We start from the raw sequence: 27,756 nt of genomic DNA, 5'->3' as shown, positions 1-27,756 counted from the left end.
CAATCCCTATTTTTAGACCATAAATGAATTTCAAGAAAAGATTAGTGTAAGATCTGTGGTAGATTTTTTTTTCTTATTTGGCAAGATTAATGTATTGTTTCAGTGTTTCTACAACTAGTTGAAGTTAATGTTCTTTTAAAAATGGAAATTTCTCTATGAAGAAAATTTTGACATACATGCATAAAATTACACTACCGTGTTTTCAGAAAACAGAGGAGAAATCAGGATGACGATGATGATGACGATGAAGGGTTTTTTGGACCAGCCCTTCCTCCTGGATTTAAAAAGCAGGATGATTCTCCTCCAAGGTGGTAATGTGTACTACTTCCGGCCAGTCTTTTCTAGTGTCTGTTAATTCATTAAAGAGTTGTCTGAAATTGTTTTTTAACTTATGTGTTTATATAACATTTGAAATAAATTTGAAGTAAAGGTAACTGTAATTTTAAAATTCATATAAGGAAAATAATTATTTACACGTTTATGACACTTTTATAATTCATAAAAAACTTCCACATCTCTTATTTGATACTCACAAGAGTGTTCTGTGGCAGGCTGGGTGAAACATGACCCTTCTTCCCCATTTTTTTTTAACAAGTAAGGTTGCACACATAGTCAGTGGTACACCTGGGGCTGGAATCCCGGTGTCTGACTTCTAATTCAGACGTCTTCTTAATTATTTATTGAAAGAATAGACAAATCCCTATGTGCCAAGTTACACAGTTAACTTCACAGAACCTCAGATTTGTCATCTGTGGAATAAGATAGCAACACGTACCTTACAGAATTGTCGTGGTGATTGAGATTTCATATTTATATGCATATATATACATGTGTGATTCTTATATAGTGCCTGGCACAGAATAAACATATAGTAAATACTGATTCCTGTCTTCTCGGAATTATAAAATATTTAACTGCTGAATATGAAATTGCACACCATGTTGTTTATAATTCATAACACTGTATCCCAATATGCAAGAACAAGTAGAAAAGGCTGTTGTACATTTTATATTCAGAGGTTATAGTCACACTTGTCAGCTTCTAATTTTCATGTAACTTTTGGGGAGTAACTGCCTCTGACTTCAACTCAAAAAACACTTTTTGTTGCGAATGTAGTCAGTTTCTGTAATGGCGTCAGCAAGTAAGGGGATGCTTATTATTGAAGAAAAAAAAGAAGAAATAAGAGGAATAGGCAGTCCACTGCCTATTTTTGTATGGCCCTGAGCTAAGAATGATCTTTAGGGGGTCATTAAAATACAAAGACGAATATGCAACAAAGACCAAATGTGGCCCTCAGAGCCTAAAATTTCCTGTCTGGGTTTTTATGGGAAATTTGCTGACTGCTGGGATATAACACTCCTTTCAAGAAAATAGATTATTAGATACATAGCGATTTCTTTCTATTTTGACAATAGTAAAATATATGTTTGAAATAAACAGGTGGAAGCATATATTGGAGGCAAAACCTCATACACGTCCACGGCATATGCCGTGGTTATGTTCCTTTACTATATTTTAAGATTTTATGTGTTAGTGGTTTTATCCTCACAAATTCCCTGAGGCCAGAGAATTGAGCTGTAAATTGCATTTGTAGATCTGCTAAAAACTGTACTCAGAAAAAAACCCATACAGCACTTCCTTATACTTTATAAATGATAACTAATTTGATCTTTCTAACAATGCCACACTTCCGCATTTTTCATTTGCAAAATTGTTTTGGTTCATAGCAGTTTTATGAACCAAGACAAGAGATAATTAAATGGCCAGGATCAGACCCCAGACCTTGTGACTCTAGTACTGTTTTTGTCCTACTGGAAAACCTGTCTGTAAGACTCTAATTGAACATAGTGCAATCTGGAAAATTCAACTTAGGGCATCAGTGCCATCTTGGTTGGTAACACTTGCACAGGGACATCTCTGGAAAAAACCAAAGAATGGAGAAACTTAACAGTATGAAAGAGAGTAGAAAGTATCGTTCCTCTTTTGTTTTTTCCATACATAAAGTAGGACTTTTTCTTTTTAAGGCCCAGAATTTAGGCAGTTTTCTCTTTTGAACGGATGTCTATTCCCTCAGAATGTGGCAGTAGGGCAGCTAGAAGGAAAATGAACTTTGGCATCAGATAGACCAGGGTTCAAACTCCAGCTCTGCCACCTACTGGTTCATGTTGTGCTTGGGTGTTATTTTGCTCAGATAGAAAATGGAGTGACTTATACCAACCAGGGTTTTTTGAAGGAAACAGAAAAGTACACTGGTTGAAATGTAGTTAGCGTACTACCTTTTCCTTTCTATGTAGGTCTTAAATGAACTATTTTCCTTCTTATATGCTTCCACATCATTATTGGATTGTTAGTTAGGATGGTGTTTAGGTTTTTATACTGCCTTGGCACACATAACCATAAATTACTAACATCTGTTGTATGCATTTGCTATATATGTCCTTAGAACTCAATTCATACTTAAGTAGTTCTGACTATAAATATAATGCCACTAAGGTATTTTTCAGTGGACGGTGAATATCAAAACTGAAAGCCAAGGCACAAAATAAAAAAGATCTTCACAGGCTTTAGTCCATAATAAGGACTTTTTTTTTTTTAAGTTATTATTTTTATTTAACATAGTTCTTTTAGGAAGTGGGTATACACCATTGCCACAAAGATTGAGAATTACTGGTTTAGCATCTAATCATTGACTAACAAATAGAAAGTTAAAATACAAAAAATTAGATTTTTATTTTTATGATACTCTGAAAAAATACTAGGTTATAGAGTAAAAATAATATGTTGAATAAGATTCTCATTTTCAACATTTGTTATTATCTGGCTTTTTATTATTTGTGTGAGCTTTTGTTCTGAAAGCTGACTTTTTAAAGTCAGAGAGAATGATAAAGGTACATTTTATTTTTCAGGCCTATAATAGGTCCTGCATTACCACCTGGTTTTCTTAAATCTGCACAGAAAAGTGACAAAGGCAGAGATGATCCAAGACAAGTATCATCGTATTTCAACTCTGAGGTTTGGAACTTTTTCTATTAAAGAATAAGATGTAAGAAACTCAAGACTTTACATAGGAATAACTACAATCATTTGACTCAATCATATTCAAACTAATTTAGGATTGTAGCTAGGTAGATGAAATCAAAAGCTGTCACAGACCTGAGATTCTGTTAGAAAAATAACAAGGCAAATTACATGTGACAGGGTGTTACCTATTCATGCTTCTCATCATTGAAGGGAAGCTTTAAAGTACTAGAAACTAGAACATGATGAAAAGTTTAAAGAATCACTGTGATTTGATCCAGAAGATAACAAGCTAAGAAAATTTTTAATAGTGAAATAATTATTATAAAATATTGAAGTTAACTTTCTCCTACCCAGCTCTCATACCATTGTATAACAAGGGCACTAGTGGATACATGATGTTTTGAAAAGAAAGAACAAGTAATTTTGAAGTCAAGGAGGAAGCCTATATTCTTACAGAGGGCCAGTCCTTAACAATAGCTGAGATTTGCAAAATACTTTATAATTTGTAATGCATTTTCCCCACATATGCATTTTCAGCTTCTCCAAAGCCTTATGAAATAATCATGATCTGTATCTTAGAGATGCTAAAAGCCAGAGAAATTGGGTAACTTAACTCCAAATCACACAATTTCTACTTATCAAAAGTCAAAGCTCAAACCCAGTTCTTAGGATTTTATATCACCTGTTCAGTCTGCTAATCTGCAGTGCCTTCCTGTATATGAATTCATATACTCCTGTGCATCTCCACTGAGAATTCAGCAATTCCACTGAGGTTGTTACTAAAGGAAATATATAATGCATAATGCAGTGGTTAAGCTCATGAACTCCAGAGTCATTTACTCATTCTTTCAGGAGATGTTTATAAAACACCTACAGTGTGTCAGGCCCTTAGTCAGAGAAATCAGTCTGACAACAAATTCTGTTGTTCCCACCTTCAAAAACGTCCAGAATCCAGCCACTTCTGCTGCTACCCTGATCCCAGTCAACATCATATTTCACCTGTTTCATTGGTCTTCATGACTTAGCCTTTGTTCCTCCGCTACCTCTTCTCAACACAGCAGCTAGAGTGGCCCAGATAAAACAAAGTCAGATCATGTCATTCACGCTCAAAACCATCAATTTGCTCCTCCTCTGTCTGCATAAAAGCCAAAGTCCTTACAGGGCCCTCTGTAATCTGGCCTCCATTAGCTCCCTGATTTTCTCTCTAATTTTGATCTGACCACACTGGGCTCCTTGCTCCTTAAATATGCCAGACAGGCTCCTACTCCTGAGCCTTGATACTTGCTATCCAAGTCTCTCCAAAATGGTTTTCCCCTAGATACTTATGTTGGCTTGCTTACCACCAGCTAGAGTGCTTTTAGCTGCTAATAACAAAAAATCCAACTCACAATGAAATGTAGTCTTAACCTTGTTAGTTAACAAATTGGTTGTTTATATAATTTCCTGGATGGTCTGTAATCTGTATTCCCCAAATAAGAAAAATGTGTTTCATACCTAAGAAGAGGTCTAGAGGAAGGGTCATTCCAGGGTTGGCAAATTCAACAGACTAATGAGATCATCCAGGACCCAGTTTTTTATGTCTTCTCTATCATTTACAGTATGTTAATTCCTCTTAGGCTGACCAAGTGCTGAGATTAACATGCAGATGGCAGTGTCCAGACATAGGGTCCCTATCCTGTGCCCCCTTTTTAGAGAGAGGAAAACCTTTCCAGGTTTCCTGTAGATCTCTCCTCACATTTCTTTGGCCAAAATTGAATCATATGCCATGCTCAAGCCAATCAGTTGGCCAAGAGGAATGAAACCAAAGTGATTGGCTTAGAATTATCAGCATTTTTGCCCAGGAATTAGAGAAGGTCCCAGTTTCCTGAGAAGCACGTGGTTCCAAAGAAAATGAACAAAACACAGGGTTCTCTTAGCAATAGAGTAGTTATTGGTTGGAGCTGTTACAATCCCTATCTGAAAGACAAACCACGGCCTAGAAAGATTAAATAATATGCTTGACAATCTTGAGAAAGAAAAACGGAGCTGGAGGAATCAGGCTCCCAGACTTCAGACTATACTACAAAGCTACAGAAATCAAGACAATATGGTACTGGCACAAAAACAGAACTATAGATGAATGGAACAGGAGAGAAAGCCCAGAGATAAACCCTTGCACATATGGTCACCTTATTTCTGATAAAGGAGGCAAGGATATACAGTGGAGAAAAGACACCCTCTTCAGTAAGTGCTGTTGGGAAAACTGGACAGCTACATGTAAAAGAATGAAATTAGAACACTCCCTAACACCATACACAAAAACGAACTCAAAATGGGTTAAAGACCTAAATGTAAGGCCAGACGGTGTAAAATTCTTAGAGGAAAATATACGCAGAACACTCTATGATATAAATCACAGCAAGATCCTTTTTGACCCACCTCTTAGAAAAATGGAAATGAAGACAAAAATAAACAAATGGGACCTAATGAAACTTCAAAGCTTTTGCACAGCAAAGGAAACCATAAACAAGACAAAAAGACAACCCTCAGAATGGGAGAAAATATTTGCAAATGAAGCAACTGACAAAGGTTAATCTCCAAAATTTACAAGCAGCTCATGCAGCTCAGTATCAAAAAAACAAACAACCCAATCCAAAAATGGGCAGAAGACCTAAATAGACATTTCTCCAAAGAAGATATATAGATTGGCAACAAACACATGAAAGAATGTTCAACATCACTAATCATTAGAGAAATGCAAATCAAAACTACAATGAGGGATCACCTCACACCAGTCAGAATGGCCATCATCAAAAAGTCTACAAACAATAAATGCTGGAGAGGGTGTGGAGAAAAGGGAACCTTCTTGCACTGCTGGTGGGAATGTAAATTGATACAGCCATTGGAGAATAGTATGGAGGTTCCTTAAAAAACTAAAAATAGAACTACCATATGACCCAGCAATCCCACTACTGGGCATATACCCTGAGAAAACCATAATTCAGAAAGAGTCATGTACCACAGTGTTCATTGCAGCTCTATTTACAATAGCCAGGACATGGAAGCAACCTAAGTGTCCATCGACAGATGAATGGATAAAGAAGATGTGGCACATATATACAATGGAATATTACTCAGCCATAAAAAGAAACGAAATTGAGTTATTTGTAGTGAGGTGGATGGACCTAGAGTCTGTCATACAGAGTGAAGTAAGTCAGAAAGAGAAAAACAAATACCATATGCTAACACATATATATGGAATCTTAAAAAAAAAAAAAAAGGTTCTGAAGAACCTAGGGGCAGGACAGGAATAAAGACACAGATGTAGAGAATGGACTTGAGGACACAGGGACGGGGAAGGGTAAGCTGGGACGAAGTGAGAGAGTGGCATGGACATATATAAACTACCAAATGTAAAACAGATGGTGGGAAGCAGCCGCATAGCACAGGGAGATCAGCTCGGTGCTTTGTGACCACCTAGAGGGGTGGGATAGGGAGGGTGGGAGGGAGACGCAAGAGGGAGGAGATATGGGGGTATGTGTACATGTATAGCTGATTCACTTTGTTATAAAGCAGAAACTAACACACCATTGTAAAGCAATTATACTCCAATAAAGATGTTAAAAAAAAAATAATATTACGCTTGAGGTCACAGGGCTGATACAGTGGCAAATTGAGGCCTTGAAACTAGGTCTAACTCTGCAGTCCAAACTATAAACCAGTAGGGTACGTAATTTCTATTATATTTCTGGATAAAATATTATAACTCACCTTTTTAAAAAAATTTAAATAACTCATCCAGGACACCAAAATGATTTAATACCTAGATTGGATTTAGGTTTGTGATTCTGGGTTCTCTTTTTATTTTAGTGTATTGGGCCTGATTTTGTTTGTTCCTCCATCCACGCATTTAGTTTCTGTCTCCCAATATCCTAAGTGATTTTTATTTCTAAAACTTTCAGGCATCTACCTTTGTAAAACCATCTCTTGTTGGATGGGAGTGTAACTATCATTAGCTTATCCCATCATCCTAAACTTCAACACTATATTGATATCATGTCTCTTACAGTATTAAAAGTTTATTATGTCTTCTATATCTGCTCGTTTTATGTCACCACGTATTATATTTGTAGGGGGCTATAAATATGTTTAAGACAATGTCTTTGCTATCAAAGAGCTTACTGTTGTAGAAGTAAGCTATAAACATTTAAAGTTAGATCATTAGCAGTTGAAATAAAGAAAGTAGAGGGGCTGCTGTAGTATAAGTAGAAAAAATACTGGCCCTGATCTTAGAATATTGGAATCTTAGATTCTAGTTTTATAACCTCAGACAAGTTGTTTAACCTTTCAAAGTAGGTTTCCTCAAAAGGAAAACAGGAATGATAATGCCATTTCCCAGTCTTCAAATGAAGCAAAGTCCATAGTTATTGAGAGAGGGAGAGTGTATGTGTGTGTGTGTGTGTGGCTTAGAATAAGCCGCAAGACAATATGTGATTATCTAGTTATTTGTACTAAGAGCAATTGTTATAAGGGTTAAGAGAAGAAACCACAGAAAGTTAACCATTAAGTGGTTAGCAGGGAAAATGTAAAGAACACAAATCAACTTGTCTAATCCTGGTAGTTTGAAAAAATAAGAGGAGGAAGCTTCCTGTCACAGCTGGAGGACAAACATCTTATTGTTGTTCATCTTGTTGTTTATCTTTCTCTCCTCGTTGAGGACAAGGACTGTTTTATTTATTTTTTTATACAGCAGGTTCTTATTAGTTATTTAGTTAATACATATTAGTGTATATATGTCAATCCCAATCTCCCAGTTCATCCCACCGCCACCACCCCCATGCCACTTTCCCCCCTTGGTGTCCATACGTTTGTTCTCTGCATCTGTGTCTCTATTTCTGCCCTGCAAACCGGTTCATCTGTACCAGTTTTCTAGGTTCCACATATATGCGTCAATATATAATATTTGTTTTTCTCTTTCTGACTGACTTCACTCTGTATGACAGTCTTTAGATCCATCCACGTCTCTACAAATGACCCAATTTTGTTCCTTTTTATGGCTGAGTAATATTCCATTGTATATATGTACCACATCTTCTTTATCCATTCTTCTGTCGATGGGCACTTAGGTTGCTTCCATGACCTGGCTATTGTAAATAGTGCTGCAATGAACATTGGGGTGCATGTGTCTTTTTGAATTATGGTTTTCTCAGGGTATATGCCCAGTAGTGGGATTGCTGGGTCATATGGTAGTTCTATTTTTAGTTTTTTAACGAACCTCCATACTGTTCTCCATAGTGGCTGTATCAATTTACATTCCCACCAGCAGTGCAAGAAGGTTCCCTTTTCTCCACACCCTCTCCAGCATTTGTTGTTTGCAGATTTTCTGATGATGCCCATTCTGACTGGTGTGAGGTGATCCCTCACTGTAGTTTTGATTTGCATTTCTCTAATAATTAGTGATGTTGAGCAGCTTTTCATGTGCTTCTTGGCCATCTGTATGTCTTCTTTGGAGAAAGAAGGGGCTATTTAGGTCTTCTTCTATTTAGGTCTTCTCCCCATTTTTGGATTGAGTTGTTTGTTTTTTTAATATGAGCTGCATGAGCTGTTTATATATTTTGGAGATTAATCCTTTGTCTGTTGATTCATTTGCAAATATTTTCTCCCATTCTGAGGGTTGTCTTTTTGTCTTGTTTGTAGTTTCCTTTGCTGTGCAAAAGCTTTGAAGTTTCATTAGGTCCCATTTGTTTATTTTTGTTTTTATTTCCATTACTCTAGAAGGTGGATCAAAAAAGATCTTGCTGTGATTTATGTCAAAGAGTGTTCTTCCTATGTTTTCCTCTGAGAGTTTTATAGTGTCCGGTCTTACATTTAGGTCTCTAATCCATTTTGAGTTTATTTTTGTGTATGGTGTTAGGGAGTGTTCTAATTTCATTCTTTTACATGTAGCTGTCCAGTTTTCCCAGCACCACTTATTGAGGAGACTGTCTTTTCTCCATTGTATATCCTTGCCTCCTTTGTCATAGATTAGTTGACGATAGGTGCGTGGGTTTATCTCTGGGCTTTCTCTCCTGTTCCATTGATCTATATTTCTGTTTTTGTGCCAGTACCATATTGTCTTGATTACTGTAGCTTTGTAGTATAGTCTGAAGTCAGGGAGTCTGATTCCTCCAGCTCCGTTTTTTTCCCTCAAGACTGCTTTGGCTATTTGGGGTCTTTTGTGTCTGACAAGGACTGTTTTAAACCCAAGTGCATATAGCATCTAACACAGTCTTACATGAAAACCCTTTAATAAAATGATTTACTAATGGGACTTCCCTGGTGGCTCAGTGGTTAAGAATCCGCCTGCCAATGCAGGGGACATGGGTTCGAGCCCTGGTCCAGGAAAATCCCACATGTCACAGAGCAACTAAGCCCGTACGCCACAACTACTGTGCCTGCATTCTAGAACCCATGTGCACCGCAACTACTGAGCCCATGTGCTGCAACTACTGAAGCCCACACGCCTAGAGCCCATGCTCCGCAACAGGAGAAGCCACCTCAATGAGAAGCCTGCACACCGCAACGAAGAGTAGCCCCCACTAGCTACAACTAGAGAAAGCCCACACACAGCATTGAAGACCCAACACAACCAAAAAAAAATTAAAATATAGTCACTGTTCTTTAAAAAAATTAATTAACTTAAAAAAATGATTTACCAAGAACTACTTGAATTCAATTATTGCAATAATATTGTGTCTTTGGGGTAATGAGAGAAATACTTTGGGAACCAAATTAACTCGTTCGGACCAGTATTTTGTAAGGCTTTGCACAGCATTTCTGTTTCAGTGGACTGTACGAAATCATGAAGGCTGATACAGCTTCCAAGAATGTCTTATTTGTGTGCATCTTATTCCAAAGAGCTCTTTCTGTACCAGGAAAGAAAATGGTTTTAACTTGTGTCATCTCTGACGAATCATTAACAATTCTCTGGAATATTACAGAGAAATTGTGAGGCCACATCTTTGTCCATCAGGAAGAGGACTGAGATGAGTTAATGAGCTCTGCCGTGGACATAGGGAAGAGGTGGGACAGTCCACAGCCCCTGGGTTTGTCATTTTTGTATGGTGCGCTTGAGGAAGGCACAGGAAAGGTGCTCAGTGATTAGCCAGCAACACAGTGTTTGCTTTTTGTTCCGTTTCTAGGTTATCAGTCACAGTTAAATTTTAAGTAATTTAGGATCATCTTCTTATTTCAGAAGGAAACAGGTAGCAGTGAAGAGGAGGACATTATTGGGCCGATGCCTGCCAAAGGACCAGTTAACTCTAGTGTAACGACAGAGTTTGAAAAAAGGGCCCAGAGAATGAAAGAAAAACTGACTAAAGGAGATGATGTAAGTTTTCAATACATAGTACACTTTTCTCTGAGAAATTGACCAAATATATTAAAAATCTCAATTTTAAAAACGGACATTAAAAAAATGTATATGTACATATGTAAGTGTATAAAAATTTAGGCTCTAGGTAATTCAGAAGCTATAAAAGGAAAAGAGTAGAAATTTTGCCTACTTAAAAATTTCTGTATGGCAAAAGATAACATTAAGTCAAAGGAACAATAAATTAGATAAAAGTATTCATATATGACCAAAAAAAAATAGTCTATTAAATCCTTTCTCTTAAAGTCTGTTAATTAACTTTCAAGCCTCAGTTGGGAAGCATAGTCACTCATACAGTATTCTGCACACATACACACATACATGTGCACACACGCACACATATACACATTTTCCAAGGCTACTTTTTTTTTTTTTTTTGCTTTTCATTTCTCTTAAGGATTCATCTAAACCAATTACAAGAGAGTCTTGGATGACTGAGCTTCCTCCGGAGCTGAAAGACTTTGGTCTTGGGCCCAGAACTTTCAAGAGAAGAGCTGCTGACAAACCTGGAGATCGATCAGTCTGGACAGATATGCCAGCTGACAGGGAAAGGAAAGCTAAGGTAAGAGGGTTTGTTCCTGTATTTTTGTCCATGTTGACTCTATTTTGAAAAAATAGGAGGCAGAATTATTTGAGTACTGTTTTTTAAATTATGATTCCAAAGGGAAAAGATTTCCCCTGAAGGAGAGTTAAAAGGAAGTGACGCCAGTTGCTTCTTGTGTATTTACTTACTATTTCCCAATAAATTGTCTCATCTAAATCTCAAGAGAACCTGGAGACATAGGTTTACTGACCTCATTTTATGAAGGGAGACACTATCCTCTATGAGGTCACCTTTTCTGGAATTAAATGCTGGTAAGTCATGAACAGTAATTCCCTTCTAGACCTTTCTAACTCCAAATCCCCTGGTCTTTATACATCATACTATCTCCATGAAAATTTCTTTTAAAATGTCTTGAACAAGCCAAGGCACAGATTAACCTAGCAAGTTAAGTGATACATAGGGACTATCTCTCAAAATAACAGTAGCTCAAGTGCACTAAACTTCATATTACTGTCAAGATAGGCAAAAAGCCCTTTCATTAATACATTGAATAATTTATTTGAAAAATACCCACAAAAGTATGCATAAAATATTATTGTTAGATTTTCTTTTCTTGGATCTCTCCATTTATTATGAAATATTCCATTGTAAGTTAGGGGTCCAACCAGTATCCTTAAATTCACTCCATCCCAAAGTTTCAGTTTCCTTGAGATGTCCCATTCCAATCTTAAATGCTTGACTAATCGGCACCTTATGATTATAGCTTTATCAGTTCTGACTTCAATTCACACCCCTAACTCTGTTTATCTTGTTCATCAGTACCTAGAATTATGAGGATTTCCATCTTCATTCTATAACTGTAAATTGAATATCTCCTCTGCCAGGTATTCTGTTTGGTCACAGGTAATAGAAAAAGCTCCTTATGGCGCTTTCATTTTAGTGGAGAATTGGTTGTGAAATAGTGTCATTCTTAAAATGTGGATGATATGTGGCAATCTCCACATTTTAGCAGAATATGTGGCAAAATCATAAGTTCTCCTTTGCCCGGAGTATTCAAGGAAATCTGAGAGTTGTAACAGAAAGGTGAGGTGAACCAACACACCTGAGGGCAGAAGAGACAACAGAAGATACAGTATAGAAGCGAGCCACACACCGTGAATGACTAGTGTTGGAATGCCTGTCTGCTCTTTCTTAACTGGTCTTTTATAAAAATAACATACTGACGTTTTTTATAATTTAGCCTTTAAGATTGTCTCCAAAAAGACATTTAATCCCCTTGCTTACATGGACTTTTTATTTGTGCTTTTTTCAGTCCTTGTGTTCCTCATTGTATGTGAGTAGATGTCTAGCCTACAGCCAGATATGCAGGGAGTCTTCCTCAAAGAAAAATACCACAGAAAAACGGAACAAACAGAAACTAGCCAGTATAATTTGAACTCAAGTGATTTTAGGCCCTGTGACTTAGTTCTTTAGATCTGGTCATTCTTTTCAGGGCTGAAAGTGTTTTGTTCTGTGTTTACAACAGACTCCCAAAGGAATGACTAATACCCCTTAAATTTTATGTGACACTGTATTACAGCATATAATACCACAGACTTATATTTGTGGTACAAATTATATAGTGTCACAGAGCTGTCCTGTATAAAGGTCATGGCTAATTTTTGATTTTTGTAACAGATCTTAGTCAAGTTTCCTTTTTTACCTCTCTCCAAATTACCTTTTTGTAGATTTTCTCCACCACTTCATCTTACTTTTTTATATTTGATTCCCCAGCATTCATCTCTCATACCACTAATGTTCGCACATTCACTTAACCAACATGCCCAAATGAAGTAAGATTGCTTCTCAGAAAAAAATGACAGTGTTATGCATAAATTAATTGAATAAGATCTGTTATGTTCTCATCTCCCAGTCTTGACTAGATTTGCTAACTCTTAATTGGTCAGGTTTTCACCTCCATCTTACCAGAACATCATTTTTTCTCTTAATATTTACAAGTAAAAGAATCTGGGGAAATTTTTATGAAAAAATAAGAAATGAGCTACTCCTATGTTTTTCAGCATACTTTATTTATTAAGTACAATGTTGTTTTAGTCCATCATTAAGGTAAAAATGGTGTGGGGACCTCCTTGGCTTTCTTAAGCAAACAGCAACAGTATAAAAACATGCTTTGAGGAAAGTGGTTTTCAGCTGATTTTATATGGGCCTTCTTCTTTCCTGGTTGGGACTATATTCTCCAGAATACTTTTTTTTTCCTAACTAAAATTTATTGGAAATTTACCTAAGTATTTTATTTGTGTGTGTGTGTGTGTGTGTGTGCTATGGTAAATGGTATTTCTTTTTAAATTTCAAATTCCAGTTGTTCATTGCTGGTATATTTTGTATGTTGACCTAGCATCCTGCAGCTTTGCTACACTTATGCTTACTAATGCCAAGAGTTTTTTAATAGATTCTTTGGCATTTTCTACATTGCCAGTCATGTCCTCTGTGAATAAAGATAGTTTTATTTTTATTTTTTCTGTACCCCATTTATTTCTTTTTATTTTTTTTCCCTCAAGAGTGCTTTTCCTAGCTTTGAAAACAGATAATATAAGATCTCTTTTTGAGCCTTATTTTCTCTTCTACATTTCATTATTGTTTGTCAGTCTCATCTCTGAGTTTGATAAAATCCAGTTAGTTGATTGGTTGGAGGTTTTTGGGGGTTTTTTTCTTGTTTTCAGGCAAATGTTAGAGTAGAACACTAACAGATACCTTATCAAGTATATTAACATTTCTAATGGGAAGAGATTCAACGGGCCTGGCTTCGTTTAGTCTCCTATTACTCAATCTGAGTTAAAATAATAGTATTTCTTTTTTATTTTCTCTTAATTATATGGTTTAGTAATGTGTTTTCTGTGTTCGTTCCTCAGGAGACACCAGAAGCAAGAAAGTCATTCAGTAAGAAGGATGAAGAACATATATTGACAGGAATGGAAAAGAGATTGGCCGAGCAGGTATCCGCATACAATGTAAGTCAGGGGGTAAAATATATGGCCTTTCATTTTTTCCCATCTTTTAATGCTCTTCTCATTTTTTCTCTTTTTCTTGTTTCTCTTTCTTAGTCTTCCTTTTCATCTCAGTCTTTTTCTATACATCTGTTCTGAAAAATACTCTTGTGTGTGTGTGTGTATGTGTGTGTGTGTGTAGTCCTTTAGTGTAGGCTTTTGTAATGCATCTCATAACATTTTCAGTTCACTTTTTACTTAAGTCATATATCAGAAATACAATTCCTAGAGATGGGTAGCACATGATTATAAAGTAAGAGCCCTACTAACTCCTAGAGAGCCCAATTCATACATTTTAAATTGTAAGCTGATTTGGAATGTTTGATGTAATGATTTAAATATGGGAGAAAAATATAAATCTATATAAATATAAAAATTTAAAATATGGTTCAATTTAAATTTATAAACTAAACAGTCAGTATTCATTGGGCATATTATTATTTTGTAATAGTCTCTTACTCATAAAAAAAAAACAAAAACAGAAAAAAACACTGGTGTTCCAGCTCAAAGAATAAATGTAAGCCATTGAACCCTTTGGTCCCTGAAAGGTATTCAGGAAAATTACCTTCTGTTCCTAGCGTATTAGTTCATGAAAATTTCCATAAGCATTAAAAATATAGTTAGCATGATTTATTGGGCATATGTAGACCAGTACCACAAACAGTGAAGCATACATGAAACATAGTTGGAAACTGACCAGAAACCCAACCCAAATGGAACATCTTTGAAAACTGACCAACTCAAAGTCAAGTCTCAACAAAATTGAAAGAATCACTATCATTCAGGCACCACAAAGAATTTAAGTTAAACTTCAGAATAACTTAAAAGCCCTACACAACTGGAAATTAGAAAATTCAAAATTTAAACTTTACATCAAAGAAGACATGATAATGGAAGTTAGAAAATACCTAAACCTGAATGATTAAAAAAATATTCAGTACAACATATCAAAATGTGTGAGATGTAATATAAAGTGGTACTTAGAGGCAAAATTTATAGCTGTAATGAGTTATGTTAGAAAGGAAGAATAGCTGAAAATTAACGAGCTGGGCCTTTTTCCAAACAGGCATTTCCTATAAAACTAAACGAACACCTACCCTATGACCCTGCAACTCCATCCCTGGGTGTTTATGTAAGACAGATGAAAACATGTTTTCACAGACTCGAACGTGTTCACTCATAATAGCTTCAAAAAGACTTATACAGGAATGTTCATAGAAGCTTTATTCATAACAGCTAAATACTTCAAGCAACCCAGCTGTCCATCAGTAAGAGAAAGAAAAAGCCAAACTGTGTTCGTGATAAAATACTACTCGGCAATAAAAAGGAACAAATTACAAATAAATGCAACAACGTGGATTAATCTCAAAGTCATTATGCTGAGCGAAAGGAGTCTTACGCAAGACTTCCTATCCAAGTACTACTGTATGATTCCATTTATATGAAGCTCTACAATAAGCAAAATGAATCTATGATGGGAAAAAAATCAGAATAGTTGTTGTTGGAGTGGGATTGTGGAGGTGGACTAGGAAGGGGCATACAGAGCTTTCTGAGGTGATGGAAATATGTTCCAGAAATTGCTAGGAGTTTGAATTGTAAAACTCAGTGAATGTAGTATTAAGATTTGCACATTTCATTGTATGTAAATTTACTTTAAAAGAAAAAATTGTAAACAAATATTGAACTCTAGTTAGTGAAATCATGCTGAAATACTAGGGATACATGTAACAGTGTCTGCAATTTATTTTAAAACACATCCAAAAAAGTAGCGTTCTAATCTTATGCTGAAATTCTGGTTACCTATGAGATATAGTTTTCAAAATATTAATATAGTCTTAAGACTAAACCATCTTATAACTCTTAGTATTGATAAATTGAACACTCTTTAAAATATTACCATGAAGGCAAAATAAAAACCAAACAACTAGAATCTTAGCATGAATTTTCAAAAACTGCTGAAAAACTAGCCCATTCAAAATAAATTGCCCTGGCTTTTTGTAAATTAATATAAAACCTACACACTTTTGTTAAATGATTAAATTTGGTAAATCAGCAAACCAGTCACTTAGCAAATTGATCTCTACATGAATTGGCTTTTGGTGTGATTTCTAGTTACTTACTTAAACCTTATAATGATCTATTAACAAAAAATTATTATTAATGATCTCTCAACTGTCAACTCTGTCTCAACTTTGATTTTTTTTCACATTGGTCTTTTTTTTTTTTTGCATTCAGAACGGCTAGACATTTAATAACTTCTCAGCTGAGGACCGTTTTCCATCCTTTTTCCAAAGGGCACAAGCTGGCAGCATTGCCACCCTACTGGATACTGAGGCACAGGGTAAAGAGAGTGAGGAAGGGCTATAGTGCCCTGACTCTCCAGCCCCCCTGAACAGGGCTTATTTTCTCATTCTCACTTTCCAAATATGTATAATGGGAATAATAACATTTAATTTATAGAGATGTTGTGAGGATTACAATATAGTATGTGCCCAGTAAATTGAATACTTAACATTTATTGACTTATTTTTTTTTTTTTTTTTTTTGGCTGCGTTGGGTCTTTGTTACTGCACACAGGCTTTCTCTAGTTGCAGCGAGCGGGGGCTACTCTTCAAAGCGGTGCGCAGGCTTCTCATTGCAGTGGCTTCTCTTGTTGCGGAGCATGGGCTTTAGGCACATGGGCTCAGTTGTTGTGGCTCGTAGGCTCTGGAGCGCAGGCTCAATAGTTGTGGCTCACATGCTTAGTTGCTCCGCGGCATGTGGGATCTTCCCGGACCAGGGCTCGAACCCATGTCCCCTGCATTGGCAGGCGGATTCTTAACCACTGCGCCACCAGGGAAGTCCCTTGACTGATTCTTATGAACCCCGCCACGCTACTAAATCCTTTGTATTCATTAGATTACCTAACTCCTACCTCATCCAAATATTTAGACATTATTACTATTATGATTTATTATCCTACAGCTGAGAAATTGAGGCTTAAATAACTTGCGTAAGGTCACCAGTGTTGAAAATGTCAGCACCGTCATTGCTAACCAGATTTTTCCAGATGCAGAACTTTAGTTCTTAACTGTTTCTCCATGCCATGTGTATTGATAGGTTATTTTTTCTTAGCAACATTTGATTTTTTTTCACCTCCAGTTTTCATTAAAAATAAAGAATTCGAAAGCACTTAACTTGCAAATCAGTTTGTTTCCTAAAGACTTTACCAAGATTTATGAAATGACCAATTTATGAAATGAGAGGGATTGAGAACATGGAAATAGTGCTAATTCAAATAAATATTTACTAATACAGCATCCAGATAGAGCTCAATTCATAGGAAATAGCAACCACATAACTTAACTGATAAAGTCAGATCTCATTGTCAAATCAGACAGATGATTGAGACTGACTTTCTATGAGAAAGTCTGACTTCATTTCTCTGTTCAAATAGATGTGATTATGATCATTGCTATGACACTTCTGAATTGTAACGTAGGCGGGTAGGTACCATGAGTTTGTCTTCTGATAAAATAAGATGCTGCCACCTTCATCGTTTCTTACCAGTTATTTTACTCTTACTGAGCTCTCCTCATGTCTTTGCTCTCAAATATATTCTCTGACAGGAGGCATGGCCCGGAAGAGATGTGATTGTTAAGCAAAAATTGTCTTTTCTTTCATTGCCCCATTCTGCAGTATATCTGCATTCAGAACATTCCAACAAGAGCCAAACTACCCATTCCGAAAGGACATTACGCTCTTCAGAGAAATATGTTTGAGACACAAAAGGACACAAAGCCTCCTGGGTTTACAGTTCCTTGATTAGAAGAAGTTTCATTCATACAGTATTTCAGGTTTTTATTTGATGCTCTGGAGACTTGCTGTCCAAGACACTATTCTGTAATAAGATTCTGAAAGGCCTCTCCTTTGTTAAATGGGAAAGGGCTGTAATGAAAGGGGAGACATCCTCACGAGATGCATTACCAGGCAAGTCAGCTTTAAGTGAGGCTAAGAAGTTGAGAATCATGGGTAGGTAACGCTGAAATTCTCCATGCCTCCATACCCTGTGGAATCCACTCCGTGTGGCCCCCAAGGATACATATATCGCAGTTTGATGGCTGCTGGTCTGTACTACCTGCATCTACTCCTGCATTCCACTCCCTGCTTCTCCAATCCAGGGCTGTTCTGTCTTTTAGTTTAACCAATACCGAAAGGTCTGTAAAGAATCTCTAATTTATGCAACCAGTTGACTTTGCTCAGACCTCATCCTACTAGATATACTTGAAAATGTGAAACCAATAGATTGTAAATAGCTATACTTCAATTTAAGAAAAAGGAAAAGAAAAAGAAAATGTGAGCACCTACCCCAGCTAAAAAGAAAGAAAAAAAATGAAGGAGATAAAGCTGAAAGGACAAAAATTCTCTTGGCACACAGACTATGCCAGCTTTTCCTGCACCGGCCTTGGATTTTGTCATCTCTGTGCCGTGGTTTTTCTGCTTTGCACTTGCTTTAGCTTCAGCCTGGCAGTGCCCGTCTCTTCAGTTCCACCCGTTCAGGGTTCACGGACCAGCCCATCCATGAAGCTTTAACCGGGCTCCCAAGTGAGAAAGTAATTGCTCTTCTTTCTCACCTGTGTTCTTGGTTCAGACTCTAATGTTGACTAATCACACGATGATTTTCATGATGGTTATTTAAACATTAGTTTACTCTCCGTCTTGCTCTTTTTTTATTGTGTGGCATATAGTTGGTAGATACCTTCATTTTGGTCTAATTGAATTTGCCTCTGATAACACATTTTCTTCAGAGATGCTGTCTTAGATTTGGAAAAACCTATTGGGTTTGTAAATAGCCCTCCTTAATGTTTACCATTACTACTTCATTGTTTTGTTTCATGATTATATTCTGTCAATGATCTATATAAGATTTTTCTTTCTACTGTCTTGCTCTCCCCAGGAATCAAAAAGGTCAGAATCTCTTATGGACATTCATCAGAAAAAACTAAAGAATAAGGCTGCTGAAGATAAAAATAAGCCCCAAGAAAGAATACCATTTAACCGTGATACGGATCTCAAAGTTCATCGGTTTGATGAAGCTCAGAAAAAAGCCCTGATAAAGAAATCTAGGGAACTAAACACCAGGTTTTCACATGGCAAAGGCAATATGTTTTTATAAGTAAGTATATTTCAGTGAGGTATATTTTCGTACTGATAAATTTGAACTTTTCTAAATACTCATATATAACTATGTGTAAAAATTTATTTCCTTTTATAATAAAGTAGATTATAAACCTGCAGATCTTTATTTTCTAAGTAAACTGTGAGGTTTGAAAATTCAGCCTTGTGGGATAAAAAATGTTGTATACTGGGAAAGTAGACTTGTCCTCATAATAACCTAACAGGGCATTACTATTCAAAATGCTAAAATAAAAGCTTTTCATTTGTGAGACATGGCAAAGGAAAGTGTGGTTTGAAGCTTGGGTAAATATGCATGCTTTATTAAAGAATGAGGTTTGCTAGCAGTCTTTTTATGTTAAACAAGATCACAAAAGATGTTCATTGCTTTTGAAATGTTCTCTGTAAGTTAAGGTTCAAAACCTTTACATCACTCATACATAGCCCGAACTGGCAAGGGTTCGTAATGGTGATTACATAAAAGCTAAGGTTGCTTCTTAAAATCTTTGTGATTTTTAATTGTATGAAACCTACATCAATATTAAAATGTGACTTTCAGGGAAAATACGGTTAAAGTGAGAAATATTTTCCAACTTACTGAATTTTCTTATTCTTACTTCAGGGGGATTTCCCTGTGCAATGAAGAAGAGTTGAAGAATACTCTTTTTTTCTGTCTGTCCATCTTTCTTCCTTTATTTTGAGTTTCTTAAGGTTAGAGGATTACTTTAGTCTTACAAACCACGCGTCCTTTAAAGTCACGTGGAAACATGAAATCAGTGTGTCTTACGTAGAGTAGAATTTTATGTGTCTTTGGCTTCTGAGGAAATGTGGACTTTTCTTCAAATAATTTTTTTGAGGATTCCCCCCCTCCCCGCCACTCCCTGATTTTTGTGCTGTCTCACAAGTGCCCTGTTAAGATCTGGTCAGGACCATCCACTGAGTCTCTGCCACAGCTCAGACCCCCTCATCAGATATTATGAACTTGCCCTGAGTGAGTGTGTCGGGTCCTCACAGTGAATCCATGAATTTGAAATTGTTTGGGTTTCCCTCTAAACTGCAGCCAGTGAATACACAACATTTACTTGAAAATAGAGGGTATGGAGGTTTTGTCCATTTTGTTATCAATTTGCTTGTTGTGGCAATCAGGGCTTTTTATTTGTGGTTTGGATTTTTTGGTTTGTTTGTTTCTAAGTCAGAAAGAGGGACCTCTGCATTATTTCATGTGCTAAGGAAAAACTATTTTGATTTTTCCAACTTCAGTAAGTATTTCTAGGGAAGGCAATCTGAGGGACAAGAGAACACCATTAACTGTTACCAGTGTGAAGTCTGAGACCTGGTCTCTGTGGTCTCCACCAAAGCTTTCTAAGTCTTTAACCTGCTTTGGGATGATCTGACTTGATTCATTTATATTTAACATGCTTTAGCTAATTTATTGGGGACAGATTTTTTATATCAATCATAAGTAACTTTTTAAAAAAATCGAACTCATAATCCCTGAATACAAAAATGGAAATGGAAACTGTAATCAAAACCACCCTGATGTAAGCTGGGACGAAGTGAGAGAGTAGCATTGACATATATACACTACCAAATGTAAAATAGATAGCTAGTGGGAAGCAGCTGCATATAGCACAGGGAGATCCGCTTGGTGCTTTGTGACCACCTAGAGGGGTGGAATAGGGAGGGAGGGAGGGAGACGCAAGAGGGAGGAGATATGGGGATATATGTATATGTATAGCTGATTCACTTTGCGATACAGCAGAAACTAACACACCATTGTAAAGCAATTATACTCCAATAAAGATGTTAAAAAAAAAAAAAAAACCACCGATGGAGTATTGTAAGTTTGTGATGCTTTAAGCACTGCCCCTTAAGATATTAAACAAAACTCTGAATAGTTAAAGCTTAAATTCAGGTTCTGGAAGTTATGTTTCCTTACAGATTAATCCCGATTGCTCTGCTGGTTCTGTGCTCTAGTTTTGATGAAGCACATGGTTTTAATGAAAAAAGATTCTGAGTCCTAGCTCATCTATGCTTCATGAAAACTGAGTGAACTGTTCAGTCAAATTATGTGACACATTTTTCTCCTGATCATAGAAGTACAATGATCTTCCATAACAGTAACCTACTCAAAGAGTGTTACTATTTATAAGATGAATTTTTCTCCTAAGCAAATTGAAAAAGTCTAAGCAGATTGAACAGAGCTACCTTTTGACCAAAGATATCATTTTTAGTGGATGATGTTTTCTGAACACAAAACTTTGTACAGGAGCATCTATTACTTTCATTAATTTTGTTATGATTTTTTCCCCTGATGAAAGGAAGAAATGTTTTCTAGTTCCTCATCCTTATGTAAATTCCTAATATATATTTTTGAGAAATTTTGGTATTTTTAATGTAAAAGTGTCGTCTTTGGATACTTACTTTTGCTTTGCTTTCCTCACCTGAAGGTAGATAGGGATATTTCTCTAGTACGTATTTACTATTTCTTCCATCACCCTTGGAATGTCTGTGACCTTAACAAAAGGGAGAAAATATTAATACTTTCCATGAGTGACCACCTTATGTGGTATCTCAGGTCTAATGCTCTTTCATGCCACCCTGAGGACAGTTTTAACGAAATGTGAGGCCAAGCCAGAGGTTTTTGCCCCATGGAGAGACCAAACCCAATATAACAACATTGACAATAAAATATCTGAACAGGATAGACAGGTGGTCTTCATTTTATTCCCTTCCCTCTTCCAAAGCTGCAAAAGTCCTGGTAAATCAATTCTCCTCCCCATCTGGCAGAAAATTGGGATTGTTGACATTTTCTGCTAAGAACTTTTTAATTTTCTATACTTCTTGGCCAAATTTTGTAGAGCTGTGACCTCTTTTGAAACTTAAAAATGAAGAAGAAAAAAGAACAACACTAAGTTCAAAGAGGGGAGCAGACATTTTAACATTCTTTACTGTTTGGTGAAGGTGACATTTAAGTTCATTGTCCCTGAAATTATATGATTTTGTTCAGCTCTCTAAATTGTCATCTCAGGTAGATTTTGATGCTTCAAATAATAACAACATTACTGGTAAATAAATGGCTTTAGCAAGTGGGGGAATTGGGAGGGGAGACAAAAGGTGAGAGGCGGTAGCTACACCCATAATAAGGCTGTCTCATCCGATAAATTTTTTTGTATTGGGAAAAATATCATAAATTAAGCCCTATGCCAAAAAGAGAAAGAAAAGAAAAGCTACAGTTTTCTAAGATTTTTTTATCTTGTTCAGATGTAGCAGCTACTTGACATTTATCACTTGAACATTTTATGGTTCTTTGAATTAATGATATTTTTTTAGAAGTAAGGTCGGGCTTTAGATGGTACTGAGGCCTACCTGCTCCAGAATAGATGAACAGTTATCATATAAATTATTTGATCCTGAAACATCTTGGCACTTTTTGTTTCTTATATAGGGTGGATAATGTTAACATTATATATTACTTAGAAACGTATGATTGTGGGAGATAGTTTTTAGACTATTTACAGGAGCCCTTATCATTTCTCTTCACTTTTTCCATAGCAATGACAAGTATTGTTCACAAAAAACAGTCTCTGTTGAGTTGTATACCTAAGAGGAAGAGTCAACATGGGGGAAGTAGCTAGGATAGTACCCATGTAACATCAGTGCCAAGTCTTCTACTTCAGACTGTTAATTTTTTTACTTTGGCTTTTGACACCATCATGTGATTTTAGTCTGCAGTTACAAAAGGTCATGCATTTCCTATTATAGGAGAGGTATATTTTTTTGCAGCTTAAATATTTAACCGTGACTAGAGTATGTACAAAATTAAAAAGCTATACACTGCCCCTTTCAATCTTTTCCTTTTGCACTTTACAATTAAAAGACTGTTTTTAGAAAAGAAGAATTCCTGAGGTGTGATTTTTTATGTATGAATAAAGTTGCATCTATATCTGAGAAGTTGTCGTCTTTTATTTTTGTTTTGTTTCTTTTAATATTATTAGCTTATCTGAAGCAGGCAATGTGCATAAAGAGAATATCCTGTAAAGATTTATTCTAGCCAACCAGATCATTGTGGGCTGTTGTGGGTTAAAAAAAAAAGTCTTTCACTTCAACTCACTTGCCAGATTTTCATTATCCCAGTATAACTACAAATATAAACTATTTAGAAACACAAGACAGACAAATTGGAAATGCTCTTAAGAGCACCATGGCACAAGAGGGGCTGGCACTGGATTTGTAACCAATATTCCATTTTTATGTGACAGTTGGTGGGTTTTTTCTGGATTGGTTGATTATGAGATTTTTACGGTTTTTTGTTTTAGGGTTTTTTTTTTCTGTTTTTCTACTTCTCAAATTCTTTCAGGAAGCATGTATTCTTTTATAATTCCAGGGGAAATGAACCTCTTTTTTTTTTTAAGTCCCAATTTTGTATTATATAGAATCAGAGTTAGAAACTGAATTACTAAGGAGACAGGACTTGGGATTTCTCTCTTCCTTTATTTTTTTTTTAATTTTTATTTTATATTGGAGTATAGTTGAATAACAATGTTGTGTTAGTTTCAGGTGTACAGCAAAGTGATTCAGTTATACATATACATATATCATCTATTCATTTTCAAATTCTTTTCCCATTTAGGTTATTACAGAATATTTCTCTCTTCCTTAACTGGGGAAGTGACCAGAGAGATGCTTTGCAATACAAAAGCTAAGCATTAAATGATAGGAATCTGGACATACAGGATCCAAGGAAAGAAAGCCCTTGAGTTTTCAGATCATTTCCCTATAATAAGTATTTCTTGAGGAGATAATGTGTTTGTTCATTCAGTAAACATTTGTTAAATACCCGGGTGTGTCCTAGGTGCTAAGAACACAGTGGTGAACCAGACATTCGTAGCCCTCGTCCATGAGAGGAAGTTCTGTGCTAGTCACTACAGAGTGTTCACAGGTAAGTAACGCAGATTCCCTGCCTTGCGAGAAGTGGGAGAGCAGAAGATCTCAGTAAAAGAGACCAAGTAAGTGTATATCATGATGACTATAGCTAATACTGCTGTATGGTATATAGGAAAGTTAAGAGTAAATCCTAAGAGTGCTCATTCCAAGGAGAATTTTTTTTTTCTTTTTATTGTGTCTATATGAGAAGATGGATGTTAGCTCAACCTGTTGTGGTATCATTTAACAATATGTAAATCAAACCATTGTGCTGTCCACCGTAAACTCATACAGTGATGTATGTCAATTCTCCGTAAAACTGGGGCGGGGGGGTGGGTAGCGCTACAAACTGTGGATAGTGTTATAAAGAAAACAGGGTAATGGGACAATCCAACAGGTAATTGAGGATGGAAATCCTGCCTGAGTAAGGTGATAAGGAAAATCTGTCTGAAGAGATGTTATTTAAGCTGAAACCTAAAAAAATGACAAACTAGCAGTTTGAAAAATGACTTGTTACCAAATCAGGTCTGGCTGCTCGCTGCTCAGTCAATACTCGAGAGAGAGGCAAATGTCGCGAGAAAGGGAAGCTGCTTTTAAGCAGAATGCTGGCAGTCTGGGGAGGTGGTGGACTCAGTGTCCCCCTAAAACCACCTCTGAAGATTCTGCTCAGCCATGAAAGTTTTTAAACGGAAAAAGGGAAATAACCTCAGTTAATCATTGAGATGGGGGGTCAGAGTCGTCGCCATCCGCCTCTGCAGGCTTGTCGTGCAGGCTTGTAGATGCTGTCTTGTTCACACAGTTGGCTTCACACAGTTTGTTCGTGAGATTACTGAAGGGGAAGCTAGGGAAGAGATCTGATCATCTGTTAATTACGTTTTCTTCATTTCTACTTGTTTGATCCATGGAAAGTACAGGTTAGGCAAGGTATTGTGTGATCAAAAAATTGAAAGGTTAAAAAAAAGAAAAAAAAATTGAAAGGTGTGCTGGGACCGGAGTTGAGTAGAACATGGGGCTGCTGGGTTTAAGGTAAGTGATAAGACAAAAGGGGGCTCCTGCAGAAACTCCTTTCCTGCAACCAGCCCTTTCCTGCCAAAAGGTGCTTACAGACTGACCACGTGTGCAAAAACCCTGAAGCATTCGTTCTTTGGTGTTTGAAGAATCGCACCAGTGTGGGCGGTGCACAGTGAGAAATACGCTTAGGGTTGGTCCCTGTGCCAGCAGATACTAGGAAGCCCATGTAACTGCAATTAACCCGGTGTTAGAAGGTAAAAGGAGCCTCCCAGAGGAGAGTGGCTCTCGGTCAAGTCATAAACATCGCATAGGAGTTGACCTGATGCATCCTAACATCAAACATCTACCTTGCTGGCCTTCCAGAATTTCCTAAACATATCTGAATTCATACCTTAGGCCCTTGCTCTGAAAACCTGTATGAATCCTCACTTATAACGGTCATCAGTTATCAGAATATTAGTACATTGAACTCCTGCCTATACTTTATCACCAAACCTGCAATTATTTAAGAATTTGTTATAAATGATTGTTCATTTCCTTCTCTTAGGCCTAATTATTGAGGATTACATACAGCCTTTTTAAGAGCTAAATAACACCAGATGAATTCAATAGATATCGATTGATATCAATCAGTTAATTAATTGATAGCAATTAATCTTTAGAATTCCAGGACATGGCAGAACCTTTTCATTTGGGGACTGGAGAATACAGTAGACCTGTTTCTTAATTTGAGAGCCTTGAACCACCTCCATCAGAATCACCTGGGGAGCTTGTTTAGATGCAGATTCCCAAACCCACCCCTATTGAATGGGGATCTTTGAGGTTACAGTCAGGAAATCTCCATTTTTAACAATTATCCCCTGTGATTGTTTGTCAGCTCAAGTTTGAGAATCACAGTACTTATCATATATGTTCCTATAAACACTCCCTTCTCCCTTATTTACGCGTTCCACTTTCCTATATGAAATATTCTTAAATACATAGTCATTTTATGTTACATGGCTATAATCACCAGTACTGATAATACTTGCATTATGAGGAGTGGATTATCAATTCTATTGAGTGAATTGATCCTTAAAAGTTTTCATTCTTGAAACATTTTTTACCAGCCAGGTGCTACAGGGTTTAAGATTATACTGTCAGTGGTAATTCAGTCTAATTTCATTAGACTTTGCCTTCTCTTGGGCGCCTTTTAAAATGGGAGAGTCCCTGGGAGCAATAGTTAGGTTATAAGATCCTTGTCCCTGGCTGCCTGGGGCCCTGTGAGATCACTGAATGCCCTGGAAGTACAGAACATTGAAAGGGTAAGGGGGCTCAATGGGACGCTAAAGATGAACTTCAGAGTGGGTGCCTTGTGACTATTTTCCTTGGGGGAATTAATCAGTGAACGTTACTGAAGTATTTTAAAGTCTTAGGTAACTGCTTTGGCAGCTAAGGTATTATTTGAACTAAGCTAGCACATATACTTTTAGATACCAGTTTCTGCATTTGCTAATAAAAGATGACTATAGATAATGGCAAACAGCAAAGGTACATGATTGTATTAAGACTGAAAAATGTCCAGAACCTAAGCTAGAATATTGAAAAGCATTTCGAAGCTCATTTTCAAGTCTCTGATCACCTTTCCACTGTGCAGCCCTTTATAGAACTTCCATTTGGTTTCCTTAGGATGGGTTAATGTTGGCTGAACAGACCATATGATCAGGTATTTTGTCCTAAAGTTTTCTCTTTACATAATCAACGCTCTGAGATAAAAATAAACTTGCTCCTTTTATCACTGGACAGAAAAGAAGAAATGGAGTTGCCTATGAATATAACTTAGGATGATTTTTATCTTTTTGAGTAATGCTGAAAGCAACACATCTTGCTCTCCTAAGAATACATAATACCGTAAAACCTCATCCATACTATACGCTTAAAGAAAGCAGTTTATTAACCTAAGGTTGCTACTTTTTACAACAGGTACAGACATAATTAATTTGACACTGGCCAGAAAAATCAATCTAGAAATTGTGGCCAATTTTCAGTCTTCATTTTAACTGGATACTTTATGGTCTTTTAAATGTCTTTTTTTCCCAACAGCCTGTACACTGGTTAATAAAATTGTCATACTTGGAAACTGAGACTCTTAGAGTTAAAAATGTTTGCCAGTCAAACTGGTTTGTCAATAAAGACAAGATTAGGACTCACCCTATCAATGTATGTCAGTTGACCCATTCATAATACTGTGGTCCTTCTAAGAAAACATGAAAAGATGGATTCAGAGCATTTCCTTTTACCAGCTAATCATAAAGAGCTTTTTAAAAAATCATATTTCTTTTTTTTTAATAAATTTATTTATTTTTAAATTTTTGGTTGCGTTGGGCCTTCATGGCTGCACGCAGGCTTTCTCTAGTTGTGGCGAGCAGGGGCTACTCTTCGTTGCAGTGCGTGAGCTCTAGGCACGCGGGCTTCAGTAGTTGTGGCACATGGGCTCAGTAGTTGTAGCTCGTGGGCTCTAGAGCACAGGCTCAGTAGTTGTGGCACATGGGGTTAGTTGCTCCGTGGCATGTGGGATCTTCCCGGACTAGGGGTTGAACCCGTGTCTCCTGCATTGGCAGGCAGATTCTTAACCACTGCGCCACCAGGGAAGTCCTTATATTCTTTCTAATTAGTGCATATCAACA

The 27,756-nt window shown here is 36.7% G+C and overlaps 1 protein-coding gene across 1 annotated transcript in view; it reads left to right on the top strand.

The window, feature by feature from the left end:
- Positions 1-21,397, top strand: part of GPALPP1 (GPALPP motifs containing 1) — a 29,925-nt gene extending 8,528 nt beyond the window's left edge. Inside the window, exons 3-9 of the mRNA XM_068526898.1 lie at positions 207-308; positions 2,907-3,012; positions 10,235-10,369; positions 10,809-10,973; positions 13,865-13,963; positions 18,936-19,154; positions 19,776-21,397. Of these exons, the coding sequence (XP_068382999.1) occupies positions 207-308; positions 2,907-3,012; positions 10,235-10,369; positions 10,809-10,973; positions 13,865-13,963; positions 18,936-19,154 (826 nt within the window). The 3' untranslated portion in view covers positions 19,776-21,397. The remainder of the gene's footprint in view (positions 1-206; positions 309-2,906; positions 3,013-10,234; positions 10,370-10,808; positions 10,974-13,864; positions 13,964-18,935; positions 19,155-19,775) is intronic.
- The last annotated feature ends 6,359 nt before the right edge of the window (positions 21,398-27,756 follow it).

The sequence above is a fragment of the Eschrichtius robustus genome, chromosome 18, assembly GCF_028021215.1.
Source record: "Eschrichtius robustus isolate mEscRob2 chromosome 18, mEscRob2.pri, whole genome shotgun sequence".
NCBI lineage: Eukaryota > Metazoa > Chordata > Mammalia > Artiodactyla > Eschrichtiidae > Eschrichtius > Eschrichtius robustus.
The sequence above is the reverse complement of the archived record's forward strand: the minus strand, read 5'-3'. Positions and strand labels throughout refer to the sequence as shown.